We start from the raw sequence: 14,078 nt of genomic DNA on the forward strand, positions 1-14,078 counted from the left end.
TCCAGATTTAACCGGAGTGCCATAATGATTAGATGGTGGATTTATAGGACATGTCCCGAAGTTTTTACACGTTAGCCTAACATGATCCACTAACACTAACGAGCCTCAGGAACAATTTACACGGACGTGATAGAGGAAAGAAAGGTAAACGGAATGGAATGAAATTAGCTACAAATTGAACAAAACTAACACTAAAGTGACAGTTATAAATGTATGTGAGTATTACTGACGGTGGCTAATATTTATCATGATACACATTGTAAAATAAAACGTAGAAAAGCCTAGAATATTGAACATTTTAAAGCGCATACACCAACTCGGCAGGTTCAGACCTACAGAAACCTATAGTTTGGTTGTCAAAATGTCATGAACGGAAATCGAGGGCATAGCTCTATATTGTATTTCACTATGGAAATGGGGTCCCAATACAAGTCATATATGATTTTCAGTTTGATTCTATATGGCTGGCTTCACTTTCATCTCCAGGGATCACAACGTAAAATAATGCTATGTGTATTTACAATCCCCTTCTCCAAACGGATTACTAATTTACATAGTTCTTATCCATTTCTAAATTACAGTGCCTGGAGAATGCTGTTATTTCTATTGGGGGGAAAATATAACTTTTTTCCACTTGTACTGGCAGGTTTGCTAGACCTTTATCCTCTTGCGTCAAGGTGGTGGAATTATTCGCTTTTTATGCACTTTTCTCTATTCTGACCTTGAATTTCAGCACGAGAATAGCATGCTATTTTTTTTCCGGGGTGGAGATGTAAGAAATTAAGGTGTGGAGGGTGTGTCTACGGATACGGTGTATTCTGACTTGATTTGTTCCCTCAAAACGTACCATTTACGTACGTACGGCTGTTATTGTCAGAACTGTGGATCTATAAATAAAAACCGACAATCCATGACAGCAAATACCTCACAGCAAGTTTTATTTATACATCCAAAAACAAAAGATCACATTTATCACACTATATACACATTCCATACAGTGTTTATACACATATTACATAATTTGTACACAAGAAAAATATACATAAAAATGTAAACCTTTGTATACAAAAAAATACCTTAGACAAATTATACAAGGACCGATAACAAAAGGTGACTAGATTATTATTAGCTCATCCTATCATCTTTAAAAACAGTAATACAGTACATTCAATGAGTATAGGAATTTGTCAGCCATCTCTCAGATTTCAAGCAGTTACAAGTGCCTACAGAGCCCTGCTTAATTTGTTCTATATGGTTGGTGAGGAGTCTAACTGCAATGAATCTAATCTCATGCTTTGTGAATACAGCAGTATCGCCTTGCTTGCGCAAATTCAAGAAAACATTCCAGCCCACCTAATTCCTAGGGGCTGTACATCTAGGAACAATGCTGTGGTCAAGCAAAAAAATAAACTGAAACTTGAAGCATCTGCTCTGGTAATGTCTGTTTCTTTGAAATAACTAGGCCTTCTCACAGTTGGAAGTGGGGCCTGCTCGATTCTAAGCAGTGTGTGTGCAGTTAATGGCAGCTGTTAGTTTTTCGTATCATGACAAAAGGCAAGATGCTTACTGAGAGCATCTGGCCTCCCACAGTGCTGTTTAGAGCAGGTCAGCTGTGTGTTCCAAATCCAAAATGAATACGGGTGCTGTTATGTGCACTATATCCTTAGTACTTGCAAAAAAAAAAAAAAAAAAAGTACGCTATGGCTGGATTTACTGCTACCAAGAGATCTGCTAATCACAATAAGGGAGAAATGTTGTGGCCTTGCACACAGCTGTAAAGTTGTCTCTCCATGCAACACCAGTCTTTCAGCAGCAACTACTTGCCGGAGTTTAATAGCTATCAAAAATACTGTCTTACATTAGACATTTTGCCAGTTGGGTTAGCTAAATGACAATGTACACAAACATCGATCATTTCATTTTGAAGAGAAATTACAAGTGTTTTGATAGCCTTTAAAACAAGGGGTGTTCCACAAAAAGTTTCCATCAAGCACATCGCAAAAGACTATTTGACTTCATTTTTCAATCCATTGCCACTCATTAACTCACAATAAAACCTCAACTGTAGAGACCTCTACCCTATAAATATATCTAATACTTAACAATGAGTAATCTTTCCGTTTCTAAAAAAATAAATAAAAAAAATACCGAACCCATGGTTTACTACTGTAGAGTTTAAAACCAGACAGGGCAGAGTTGTCCGGTTAATTCCATCCTCATTCCTTAACAGTTAACATTGAGATCCATGCTTCATTAACCTTAATGCACCTGAGAATATGTATTTATTTAGTACAACAGACAGTGCTATCTATACCTCAGAAATGCTCATTGCACCAGTTTACACCAATGGTGTCACACAAACAGATAAGATACTAAAACAAGGGGGCATCATTTCACATGTCCATATACACTGATAGACTAGTGAAAGATGACTTTCTGGTCCTTTACTGGGAGTTACACAGAGTGGACAAAACATTAAGAACACCGGCTCTTTCCATGACAGACTGACCAGGGGAAAGCTATGATCCCTTTAATGATGTCACTTGTTAAATCCACTTCAAAATCAGTGTAGATGAAGGGGTGGAGACAGGTTACGGGATTTTTAAGCCTCAAACAATTGCGACATTGAATGGCACACGTACACAATCCGAGGGTGAATGGGCAAGACAAAAGATGTAAGTGCATTTGAACGGGGTTATGGTAGTAGGTACCAGGCGCACCGGTTTGAGTCAATTGAAACACTGCTGGGTTCACGCTCAGTTTCTCATGTATCAAGAATGGTCCACCATCGAAAGGACATCCAGTCAACTATGGGAGGCATCAAACAAGGGCCAGCATCCCTGTGGAACGCTTGACACCTTGTAGAGTCCACGCCCCGACGAATTGAGGCCATTCTGAGGGTAAAGGGGGGGTGCAACTCAATATTAGGAAGGTGTCCTAATGTTTTGTATACTCACTGTAGTTATATCATCACCCCCATCATAGAAGGGACCATATGCATGAATGTCCTTTTAAAATGCCATTATATAGCAAGACCAGAGAGCACCATGGAGAGTTGTGGACACCCGAGCCCATGGATTTGGCCATTACCCTTTGCAATAACTACTCAGTATGACCTAAGAGAAGCTTCCTGTTCAATGGTCAGTTACAGTCTCTCTCTATTCAAAACAGTTAAGACTTGATTTAGAACAAACGGTTTATGTCAGAGTTACACAGGCCCAAACATATCTGGTCCACATCGGTTTGGATTACATAGTGAAGATACATAAAGTGGAGACCAATACAATACTGTGACAAGAGTGTGTGCCAATGTGTTTATTGCTTAAAGTAACACAATTTACCTTCAAGTGGCTAATAGGTCACCCATAAGGAGTCCCACAATGGTGAGGTCAAAAGATATTTTATGTTTATGAGTGACCCGATAATAGAGCAAATATATACACAATATATTTTTTTTAAAAACACTGTTTAAAAGTGGTTTGGCCAAATTCTCTGTTAAGTGGTGGACAGGACTCTACATCAAGGTAAGATGACGGAACAATTTCCTCTGTTGCTTCACAATGGTTCACCCGCATACAAGGACCTACCTTAGAATCTCTTTCAAAAGGTGAATGGAACAGGGAATAAGGAACAGATGAACCCATGCAATGACCATAGCAAGGCAGGATATACTACCCTACATATTTATTTGGACAGTGAAGCGAAAACGTTTCATTTAGCTCTATACTCCAGAATTTTGGATTTGAGATCAACTGTTTCATATGAGGCAACAGAAAGTCACCTTTAATTTGAGGATATTTTCATACACATCCGTTTTACTGTTTAGAAATGAAAACACTTCATGTATCTAGTGCCTCTCATAAGTATATGGAAAAATTCCCTTGTGTATTAAAGTAGTCAAAAGGTGTAACCTAGCACGCAATGATTACATCAAGCTTGTCACTCTACAAACTTGTTGGATGCATTTTCAGTTTGCGTTTCAGATTATTTTGTGCCCCATTAAAATTAAATGGTAAATAATGTAGTGTCATTTTGGAGTCACTTGTGTTTCTGAACACTTCTACTACATTAAATGTGGAGGCTACCATGATTACAGTTAATCATGAATAATGAGTGAGAAAGTTAGAGGCATAAATATCATACCCCCCCCAAAAATGCTACCATCCCGTTATTGGTAATGGAGAGGGGTTATCATGTCTTGGGAGTATGAACTTTGTGCCTCGAACTTTCTCACCCACGACTCATTCATGATTATCCGTAATCATGGTAGCATCCACATTATTGTAGAAGTGTTTAGAAACATTCTATTTTTATTTCAAATAAGTGATTTACCTTTCATTTCTATGGGGGCACAACATAATCTGAAACATCAACAAAACAAACTAAATGCAGCCAATAAGTTTCAAGAGCCACAAGCTTGATGTGTGCTAGGAAACTGGGACCAAATACTAAACTTGACTACTTTAATACACAAGTGAATTTGTCCAAATACTTATGACACATTCAAATGGGAGTCTAGATACATAAAGTACTTTTGTTTCTAAACAGTAAAACTGATATGAATGAAAATACCCTCAAATAAGAAGGTAACATTATGAAATATTTAATCTCAAACCCAAAATGCTGGAATATAGAGCCAAATTAAAAGGTCTAGCTTCACTGTCCAAATAATACACAGGGGAGTGTTGTTGATGGATGTTAGACACGACTAACCTGGCAATATTTAAAAAAAAAAAAATGTTTAATTGACCACTGATTGACGCTTTGTCACTGTACTCTCTAGCACTGTTGTCACTATGATATAAATAATCTCTCCTTAAGGTCCGTCCTCCAATGTTCCTCCACATCAATCCATGTATTCCTCGTGTCACTATTTCTATTGTATCTTGAACTCTGCATTGTTGGATAAGGACTCGTAAGCAAGCATTTCACTGTTAATCTACACCTGTTGTTTACCAAGCATGTGACAAATAACATTTGATGTTTCTACTGAACCACCTCCCTCCACACACTCTGCCCCCTGCTGGCGAAACTCTGGAGCTGCGTTTACGTCAAACCACTGGACCCTTTCAGGTGGCCAACTGGCTATATCACCACCAAATCATTACAGTTAAGGAATATCTGAGGTTGTGCAAATTCCAATAGAATAGTGAAGCGTTAGGTCCGTTACCACATTGCACACTTGAAGCAGAAGGGAAATGAATGGACACTGGGTGAATATGTTTCTTGAGTCCACGGTTTGACCTACAGCCATTGTACTGTGCACGGCTTGCTCTAGTTACTGTGTGGAAAGGGGGGCGTTGCACTGTTGGCACTTGCAGCGGTGGCACTAGCTATGGAGAAGCCAGTGGGAGGCGCTGTGGAGCTGTGACTGGGCTGCACATCCTTGGGGATGCCACTGTGGGAGGCCAGCTGGTGGCCGAAGGCAGCGCTGAACTGAGGAAGCTGCTGCTTGGGAAGGGTGGAAATCAAGAGGTCGTGTGGTGGCGAGGGGGCGGGGAGCGCAGTCAAGCCTGTCAAGCCGCTCTGGGGCAACGCTGAGAGGGCAGCCATGGGCTGTAGGGTCACAGAGTGGGAGGAGGGGGGAGTGGACAGAGAGGTGGATACGAGGTGGCCCTCTGGTCTGATGAGGTTGCCGAACTGTGTGGGGTCAGTGAGGGGCAGGGGGAGGTTGTTCCAGGAGGAGCGTGGGGTACTTGGTACCTCCAGCAGGAGAGGAGAGTCAGTCTGGAAGGAGGTGGCGTGGGGAGATGACATGTGGTCGTTGTAGGGGGATGGTACATGCTCGCTGCAGTAATGGCTTCCCTGCGGAGACGATGTGGGCGCCTCCGGCTTGGCCAAGATGTGGGGCGGGTGTGTCCGGGGGACTGTGCGGGTGGAGGTGGTGAGGCTAGGTCCCGAGGGAGGAGTCTGGCCCTGGGCAGGGGGCTGCTGAGGTGACACCGAGGGGGAGAAGTGGCCACCAGCAGAGTGCAGCAGGTTGTCCTCCAGCTCCAGATTGGAGAAGTTCTCTACGGGGATGCGGCCGTTGAGCAGGTCCCCCATCCCCCCCGGCTGGACCCCTGGCCCAGGGAACACTGCTGCCATGGCCCGGTGGTCCACTCCATCTGCCTGCGCCAGCTCCGCCATGGAGGTCAGGCACACCAGGGAGTCTGGGTAGGAGCCCATCAGCCCAGCCTGCAGTGCTCGCACCAGCTCCTCAGCCTCCTCTGTGGTGGGAAGCAGCTCCCCATTCTTACCTGAGGATATATACAATATCTCTTACCTACACCGTAGGAATCTACCAACCATCCCCCTTTCTCAGAGAGCAGGAAGAAATGTTTGAATAAATACTTGAGCCTTCAGCTTATTCAATAATATTCAGACAAATTTGTTCAAATAAAACCATTTTTTGTAAAGATAAAAATAGCTGATGTCACACACACACACAAGCTAAAAATGACCCCCTTTTGGAAAGTCTTGCTGTGAGAGCTTATCTGGAAAGTTTCAACGAGAAAAATAAAAAAACATGAATAGGCGCTAGTGGTGAAATTCATGACAACAACGAACAAATTAATAAAAAAAATGTACCTTCAAACAAGTCAAAGTCCTGAAGGTCATCGGGGAGCCTGGGTAACACGTCCGAGAAATCCTCCTGGTTCAGCTCGAGGTCGTTTGGAATGTCTGACATGTCATTGGTGATGTCATCGGGAAGTTCATCGGTGCTCAGTTCAGGCGTCGAGGGACTCCTGCCATCAAGGGAGAAAGAAAATTCAGCAAGTACATAAGGACTGTACATACAAAACACACTCCTAGTGTCTGGAACAATATGTTCATAGCAGTGGAGGCTCCTCAGAGGAAGGGGAGGACCATCCTTCAGAAAAATAAGTGAAATGTTAAAAAGTTATCCTTTTTAGATGAAACTATAATAAATATAATCACGTCACCAAATCATTTATTAAAACACTGTTTTGCAAAGGTTTACAGTAGCCCAACACCCTCAAGGGTAGCACCATGGTGTAGCCGGAGGACAGCTAGTTTCCGTCCTCCTCTGGGTACATAGACTTCAATACAAAACCTAGGAGGCTCATGGTTCTCACCCCCTTCCATAACCTTACACAGTAATTATGATAACTTCCGGAGGATGTCCTCCAGTCTGAGCTCTTGCAGCCTGAACTGACAAGTACACCCAATCTGAAAGAATAAGCTACAGCTAGCTAGCACTGCAGTGTATAACATGTGGTGAGTAGTTGACTCAAAAGAGAAAGATAATAGTTTAACAGTTTTGAAAAAATGTATTTTTCAAAATGAAGGAGAAGCGAGAGAGCTATATTTCATATTTTTTTCCACTTTCACAGCTGGCTAGTTTAGCCAACTCAAACAGAGAGGGATGTTATGTTAGCTAGCTGGCCATGGCTATCCAACACTGGAACTCTTTCAAGTCAAGGTAAGCTTTTGGTTTTATAAAATGTATTGCCACCGGGGCCCGCCGGTGTAATTTCTAAACTGCTTGCTGTACACTGTACTGCATGATTGTAGCGGGTTAACTAACACGTTAGCTACTAGAGCTATGTTAATGGCGCTGGAGGAGATGGCTGATGTTTTACAGGCTCCTTACCAATTGTGCTATTTTGTGTTTTTTCGCTTTATTTGTAACTTATTTATTTGTAACTTACTTTTCATGACCGAAAAGAGCATCTGGATATCAGAGCAGCGATTACGCACCTCGAATTGGACAAATATTTTTTCTTTAACGAGTCGGACGCAAATTATTTACTCCAGATACCTGACCAGGCCCAAATCCCCGTCATTCGCGTGAAGAGAAGACGCAGATACGGGGGGGCAGGTCTGGATGCCTCATGAGAATTAGTTGGCGAGTGGGTAACCCGCCTCTACCATCAGTCTTATTGGCCAACGTGCAATCATTGGAGAATAAACTGGATGAGTTCCGTTCAAAACTATCCTACCAACAGGACATTAAAAACAGTATTAGCTTATGTTTCACAGAGTCGTGGCTGAACAACATAAACAGCTGGCTGGTTTTTCGTGCGTCGGCAAGACAGAACAGCTGCCTCTGGTAAGACAAGGGGTAAAGGTCTGTGTCTATTTGTCAATAACAGCTGGTCTCAAGGTTTTGCTCGCCTGAGGTAGAGTATTTCATAAGCTGTAGACAACACTATTTCCCAAGAGAGTTTATCTATATTTTTCGTAGCTGTCTATTTACCACCACAAACCGATGCACTAAGACCGCACTCAATGAGCTGTATAAGGCCATAAGCAAACAGGAAAATGCTCATCCAGAGGCGGCACTCCTAGTGGCCAGTGTCTTAATTGCAGGGAAACTTAAATCTGTTTTACCTAATTTCTACATGTGCAACAAGAGGGAGAAAAAAATAAAAAACTCTAGACCAAAAGCCTTCTGAACAGCTTTTACCCCCAAGCCATAAGACTGCTGAACAGGTAATCAAATGGCTACCCGGACTATTTGCATTGACCCCCCTCCCTTTTTTTTGTTTTTACATTGCTGCTACTCTCTGTTTATTATCTATGCAGTCACTTTACCCCTTCCTACATGTACATATTATCTCAATTACCTTGACTAACCTGTACCCCCGCACATTGACTCGGTACCGGTACCCCCTGTATATAGCCTCGTTATTGTCATTTTATTTTTCACTTTATTTAGTCATTTTCTTAACTGCATTGTTCATTAAGGGCTTTTAAGTAAGCATTTCACGGTTGTACACCTGTTGTATTTGACGCATGTGACAAATAACATTTCATTTGATTTGACTATGACGTTAGCTAATATGGTGAAAACGATGTAGGCTGTGTGTAGCAGTTAATGGTATGAAGGTTTGGCTTGGAAAGGTTTTTCTCCATCTGGTCACAGACAGCTGTGCTCTTAAGTCCACAAGCGAAGGGAAAAGGTGAGATGAGGAGAGCGCGTAGAAGCGAGGAGGAGTATACAATGAGCAAAGTGATCATGCTGTTTGTATGTGGCTGCTATGAATGTGAACTGTGATTCTGTTGAAAAACGTTTCAGAAACAGAATGGGGATAAACATACCTGAATTTGTCTAATAGAAACACTTGTTTAGAATTGTTGGACTAACGATTACAACATAGATCAGCTAGAGGCAGGCAAGCGCGTGCAAGGCGGTATTGAATGTGTGTCACCGTCACCTTGATTACTCAAATCTGTCTCTCCGTCCTGTGCACACCTACGTTGTAAACTTGAATTCATAGGTTAGATTGTAGCAACCTCGTGATGGGTACAGGGAAAATTCTAGTATCATTGTAGTAGCCTAAACCTATATAGTGCACTACCTTATAATCAAAAGTAGTGCATTATATAGGGACTAGGGTGCCATAGGCCTCTGGTCTAAAGTAGTGCACTATATAGTGCACTACTTTAGACCAGAGCCCTATGGAACCCTAGTCCCTATATATAGTGCACTACTTTAGACCAGAGCCCTATGGAACCCTAGTTCCTATATAGTGCACTACTTTAGACCAGAGCCCTATGGCACCCTAGTCCCGATATAGGGACTAGGGTGCCATTTCAGACCCAATGAGAGACCAGATGGTTCTGGGACAGACCTGATGTTGGCCTGGTTGGGCATGGTCAGGCTGGAGGAGGAAGGCATTCCCAGGTTCCCCTGGGGCAGCGCCGGCGGGATGGGCTTCTGGGGCCGCCACGGCCCTCTCCTCCTCTTCTTCTTGTGTTTCTTGGTGAGTGCAGGCGGTTTGGTCTTCTTACGCGGCTTTCGCTGCTGCTGCTGGTGGTGCTGCACTCTTCGGTTACCGTCTCCACGCAGGAAATTGTCCTATAGGAAAAAAAACACATGTCCGTAAGTATAGTGTTACAGAGCAGATACTGTGGCATATGTATAACAATGGTACTCCCAATGTACTGACCATCTTTTTGGCATGCTCCTCACAGAGCGGTGTCTGATGCGTGATGTCAAACACAGGAATGGAGCACTGTTGTCCATCGGCAAATTTGGCTGTGCAACTGGAGAAGAGCTGCTGGGAGCGATTCAACAGAATGTCTGCAGAAAAACCGTGAAGGAAGCACTCCAGTGGAAAAGAGGACAACTGTCATGTCTCAAAAACAGAAGCCATACTTTTGAGTCTGTTAAGTTCTATTAGGACAAGTTGTAAAGCCATATTTTGCAATAATGACAGTTTTGTCCCAACAGTCCAGTGTGCCATGTAAGAGGTTGGTGAAAAGGATACGCTGGAAGCAGTGTCGGGTGAAGGGTAGAGCTCGGCTGCTACATGCCTGGCCCTTGGTGCTTCCAGTGCAGATTCCCATCTCCTGCTGCCCTGGCTCACTGAGCAGAGAGACAGATAGACCCACGCTCAGGACACAGCCATATCTCAGGACACAACCATACCAACACACTCTCAGCTCTTCACAACACAACTATCATTACTGACCACATGACCAGTGTGAGAGGGCTGGCCGATGCCCGTCACATAAAAAAAGGGTTTTACTAAAAGAACTGGAACGGTTTCTTCCAAATTTTAATAAATATATAAAATACAAAAAAAAATACAAAAAAGGCTTAAAAATGGCAAAGAGTTAAAATTGTAAAAACAAGGACTAAAAAGATTAAGACCAAGAATAAAATAATAATCTTAGCTGGTCTATCCCTGCTTACCTCTCAAATTCAGACACTCAATTTACAAGACACTTTTAAAAATGGTTCTGGTGAAATGAGATCTCAACTATGGCATGATATGAATAATGTAAGTTAAGCAGGAACCTGCAATACAATACACATAGAAATACATTTAAAAAACGCACAAATACAATTTAAATAAGGAACTGTGCTGATATGAGGATGTACTCACATCACAACCAGGAAAAGCTTTAGTATCTAAGTCATTTAAAAAAAATCAAATAAAAATTACATTTTCCCATTGACATGGTATTGGAGGAGACTAATAAGGTTAGTCAGGCTCAATTGCATAAATGGGAGTGTTGCGCACAGTGTTGAGTATTTAGTTTACCTTGAGGTCTGGGAGACCTTGCGCAACTTCTGAATCAACTGGCCAGCACAGTCGGGGTCTTTACTGGCAGCGTGCAGCAGGGCTTTGCGGAAGGCATAGTGGTATTTCTTCTGGCGCATGGTAGCCCTCTCCTGCCTGCACAGGTGCTTGTATTTCTCCTGGAGGTATGAGCACAGCCGAACCAGCCGCGTTCTCCGCGAGCTGCCAGCATCTTCATCTGAGCTGGAATAAAGAAATAAATAAATAAGTCAAAAACAAATCCATGTTTGATTTCATGATAGTCTAACTATGTACGTAAGAAACTTACACATCCTGCAGGTGTCCTTCCTGTAGTCTCCAGGCATTGTGATAGGGTGGAACTCTCTCTGCCTCTACTTCATCATCCTCTGAACTGTCTTCAGACCAGTCCAACCCTGAAAGAAGATAACCTGTTAGTACAGCTGGTCTCAGCAGTATAATGTAAAATGATCTTTATTTATCTCGTCTTACACAGACCCAATACGACATTGAACTAATAAGCCCAATACAGTATGTCATGTGAATAGGGAGGAGAGGTACCTAGATGATGGAAGAGGTCTCCGTGCTCCTGATGTCTTTGGGTGCAGAGCTGCACCAGATGCTGTAACCTTGCCATGCAGGCAAGGGGAGGTGAGAAGGCAGCCGGGCGCATGGCCACCAAATGGCGCTGAGTGCTGTCCCAGCTACTGGATGGCAAGTGCGTGGCAGTGAACAGAGCTTTCCTGCTGAGGGGGGGACAGGAGGACTGCAGCGGACTGGGAGCTGTGTTGGGGGGCAGTCCGACAGGCAGAAAGGCGGGAATCTGAGGTGGAGCTAGCTTACATAATAAACCCTGCAGCTGTCCTGGGAGGACAAACGAGGGCATGGTGGAGGGCTGGAGGAGTCCTGTCTGCTGCTGTCCTGGGAGGACAAACGAGGGCATGGTGGAAGGCTGGAGGAGTCCTGTCTGCTGCTGTCCTGGGAGGACAAACGAGGGCATGGTGGAAGGCTGGAGGAGTCCTGTCTGCTGCTGTCCTGGAAGGACAAACGAGGGCATGGTGGAGGGCTGGAGGAGTCCTGTCTGCTGCTGTCCTGGGAGGACAAACGAGGGCATGGTGGAAGGCTGGAGGAGTCCTGTCTGCTGCTGTCCTGGGAGGACAAACGAGGGCATGGTAGAGGGCTGGAGGAGTCCTGTCTGCTGCTGACGGGGAAGATGAGGATGGAGGGGCGAAGAGCGGTGCACACAGGTAAGAGGAGAGGGGCTAAAGTGCTCTGGAGGTGGTTGGAGGAGGGAATTGTCGTGATGGGGGAGCTGGAGTTTCTGGCTGAGCACCAGTCGACTGTGTTGTTTCTTCCTGACGGTGGAGCCCTTCCGAGGAGGGCCCTCTTCCCCATCAGTGTCCTCCTCGTAGAAGGCAAAAGGGTCCAGGAGCTCCCCGTCTGGGAGGGGTAGCAGACGGGAGCAGGGTGGAGAGGGTGACAGCTCGTCCAGGCCATTGGAGGCCTTCAGAGCGAGCGAGGGCACAGTTATGTTAAGAGCCACTGACTCCAGGTGAGGTCTTGAGCGCATCTCCTCCAATGCATCGTGTTTCTTCTTCCGCTCCTTCTTGGGGATAAACCCAAGGACTTGGAGGTGGCTGTTACAGTATCTGTGGAACAAACACACCTTTAACATGCTGTTTCACAACTATGACAGATAAATCAATCACAAAGACCTGACGTCTTCTGTGGCGAGGACAGCTTCTACTGGAACGCCACACCCACCTGCGGTCCTCAGACTTGGGGATGGGGTTGGTGCATCGTTGGCTGTTGTACTTGGCCACATATTCACATTGCTTGAAGGGAGCGGTCTTATCCTCCAGGACATGACGGATACAGAAGGCATAGCCATTGAGTCTGCGCTGCTTGCAGAGCTTTGGGCTGTATGAGCACAATGGCTTATTGTCCACCTCCGAGAAGTGGATGTGTTTGCCCTCATACATCACGTGACTCTGGTCCTTGAGAACATCAGCTGATGGGAGAGGGAGAAAGCAAGGAAAACCATGAGTCTTACATTATGCACAGTAATCACTGAGACTGCCCTGAATATGCAAACAAGACAAAAACAGACCAAGGGTACGGATTGAAATAAGCATTTACAGCTCCTCTGACTCTATAGTTTGACTGTTGCAAGCAAGAACATTAACATGCACAATTCAGGCAACTAATTAAGAATGTGTTCATGTGGTAAAGAAAATAGTCTACTAGTGTAAAACAAAAAACATCTAACAAACATGCATACATGACCAAAATATTAGGAAGATGTTCTAAGAAATCAAGGGTGAGATTGGAAATGTCAAGATACACCTCTGTGGCATATGACTTAATCTTAAATGTGTTTTTGAACCAATGATGTAAGGGACATTTTTGGCAGGGCGCAGGCAGGTTTAGAATTTATACTGTATGCTTTCCCATACCTGTGGCTACTGTCAATTCAAGCGCACGGGATGAAGCGTCAGACCGAAGTTTTCCTTTACATGCAAATGCAGGATATGGACTGTACTGTATTGTCACAATGTCATTTGCGCGACAGAAACGTCATCAGTTCCAAACTGAGGGTAATACAGTACAATGTGTCTACATAACATTGAATTAAATGTGTCTATTAGCTAGCTATATTGCTAACGTTATGATTAAATCTGGAGGAATTGCATAGCAAGCTAGCTAAACTACATGCATGAAAACGTGCACACTTGAGCAAATTTAGATTACGAGTTAGCTGTGCAAGTTAGTATTTGTTTAGCAAATAATTAGCTAACTACACAGAACAATGAACTTTGCATAACTAGGTACCTACTAGTTATCAAAACAAATAGTTAGCTAACGTTAGGATATTTTCCTACTTGCTACCTAACGTTAGCTAGCATAGCTAACAACCTAGTTCGGTAAAGTTAACAAACCGAGCTAGTTAACGTTAGCTACCTAGATTTTGTGTGGTAGTTCGCTAACTAACTAGCTACATTCTGGCAAATTTGCAATAATCCGAAAACAGAGTATAGGCATTGGACAACAAGTACACATGTAGATATGTGGTTAACGTAT

At 43.6% G+C, this 14,078-nt stretch overlaps 1 protein-coding gene across 5 annotated transcripts in view; it reads right to left on the minus strand.

The window, feature by feature from the left end:
- Nucleotides 1-911: 911 nt before the first annotated feature.
- The window catches only part of LOC106582458 (INO80 complex subunit D), a 45,848-nt gene continuing 32,681 nt past the window's right edge, over nucleotides 912-14,078 (minus strand). For all 5 annotated transcript variants that reach the window (XM_082967229.1, XM_014165592.3, XM_082967228.1 and 2 more), the window contains 9 exons: nucleotides 12,762-13,008; nucleotides 11,559-12,646; nucleotides 11,308-11,413; nucleotides 11,001-11,222; nucleotides 10,221-10,318; nucleotides 9,900-10,033; nucleotides 9,582-9,808; nucleotides 6,571-6,728; nucleotides 912-6,239 (listed from right to left, as the gene is read on the minus strand). In XM_082967229.1, coding sequence (XP_082823355.1) covers nucleotides 5,275-6,239; nucleotides 6,571-6,728; nucleotides 9,582-9,808; nucleotides 9,900-10,033; nucleotides 10,221-10,318; nucleotides 11,001-11,222; nucleotides 11,308-11,413; nucleotides 11,559-12,646; nucleotides 12,762-13,008 — 3,245 coding nt within the window. In that variant the 3' untranslated portion in view covers nucleotides 912-5,274. The remainder of the gene's footprint in view (nucleotides 6,240-6,570; nucleotides 6,729-9,581; nucleotides 9,809-9,899; nucleotides 10,034-10,220; nucleotides 10,319-11,000; nucleotides 11,223-11,307; nucleotides 11,414-11,558; nucleotides 12,647-12,761; nucleotides 13,009-14,078) is intronic.

This window comes from Salmo salar, chromosome 21, assembly GCF_965601325.2.
Source record: "Salmo salar chromosome 21, fSalSal1, whole genome shotgun sequence".
Classification (NCBI taxonomy): domain Eukaryota; kingdom Metazoa; phylum Chordata; class Actinopteri; order Salmoniformes; family Salmonidae; genus Salmo; species Salmo salar.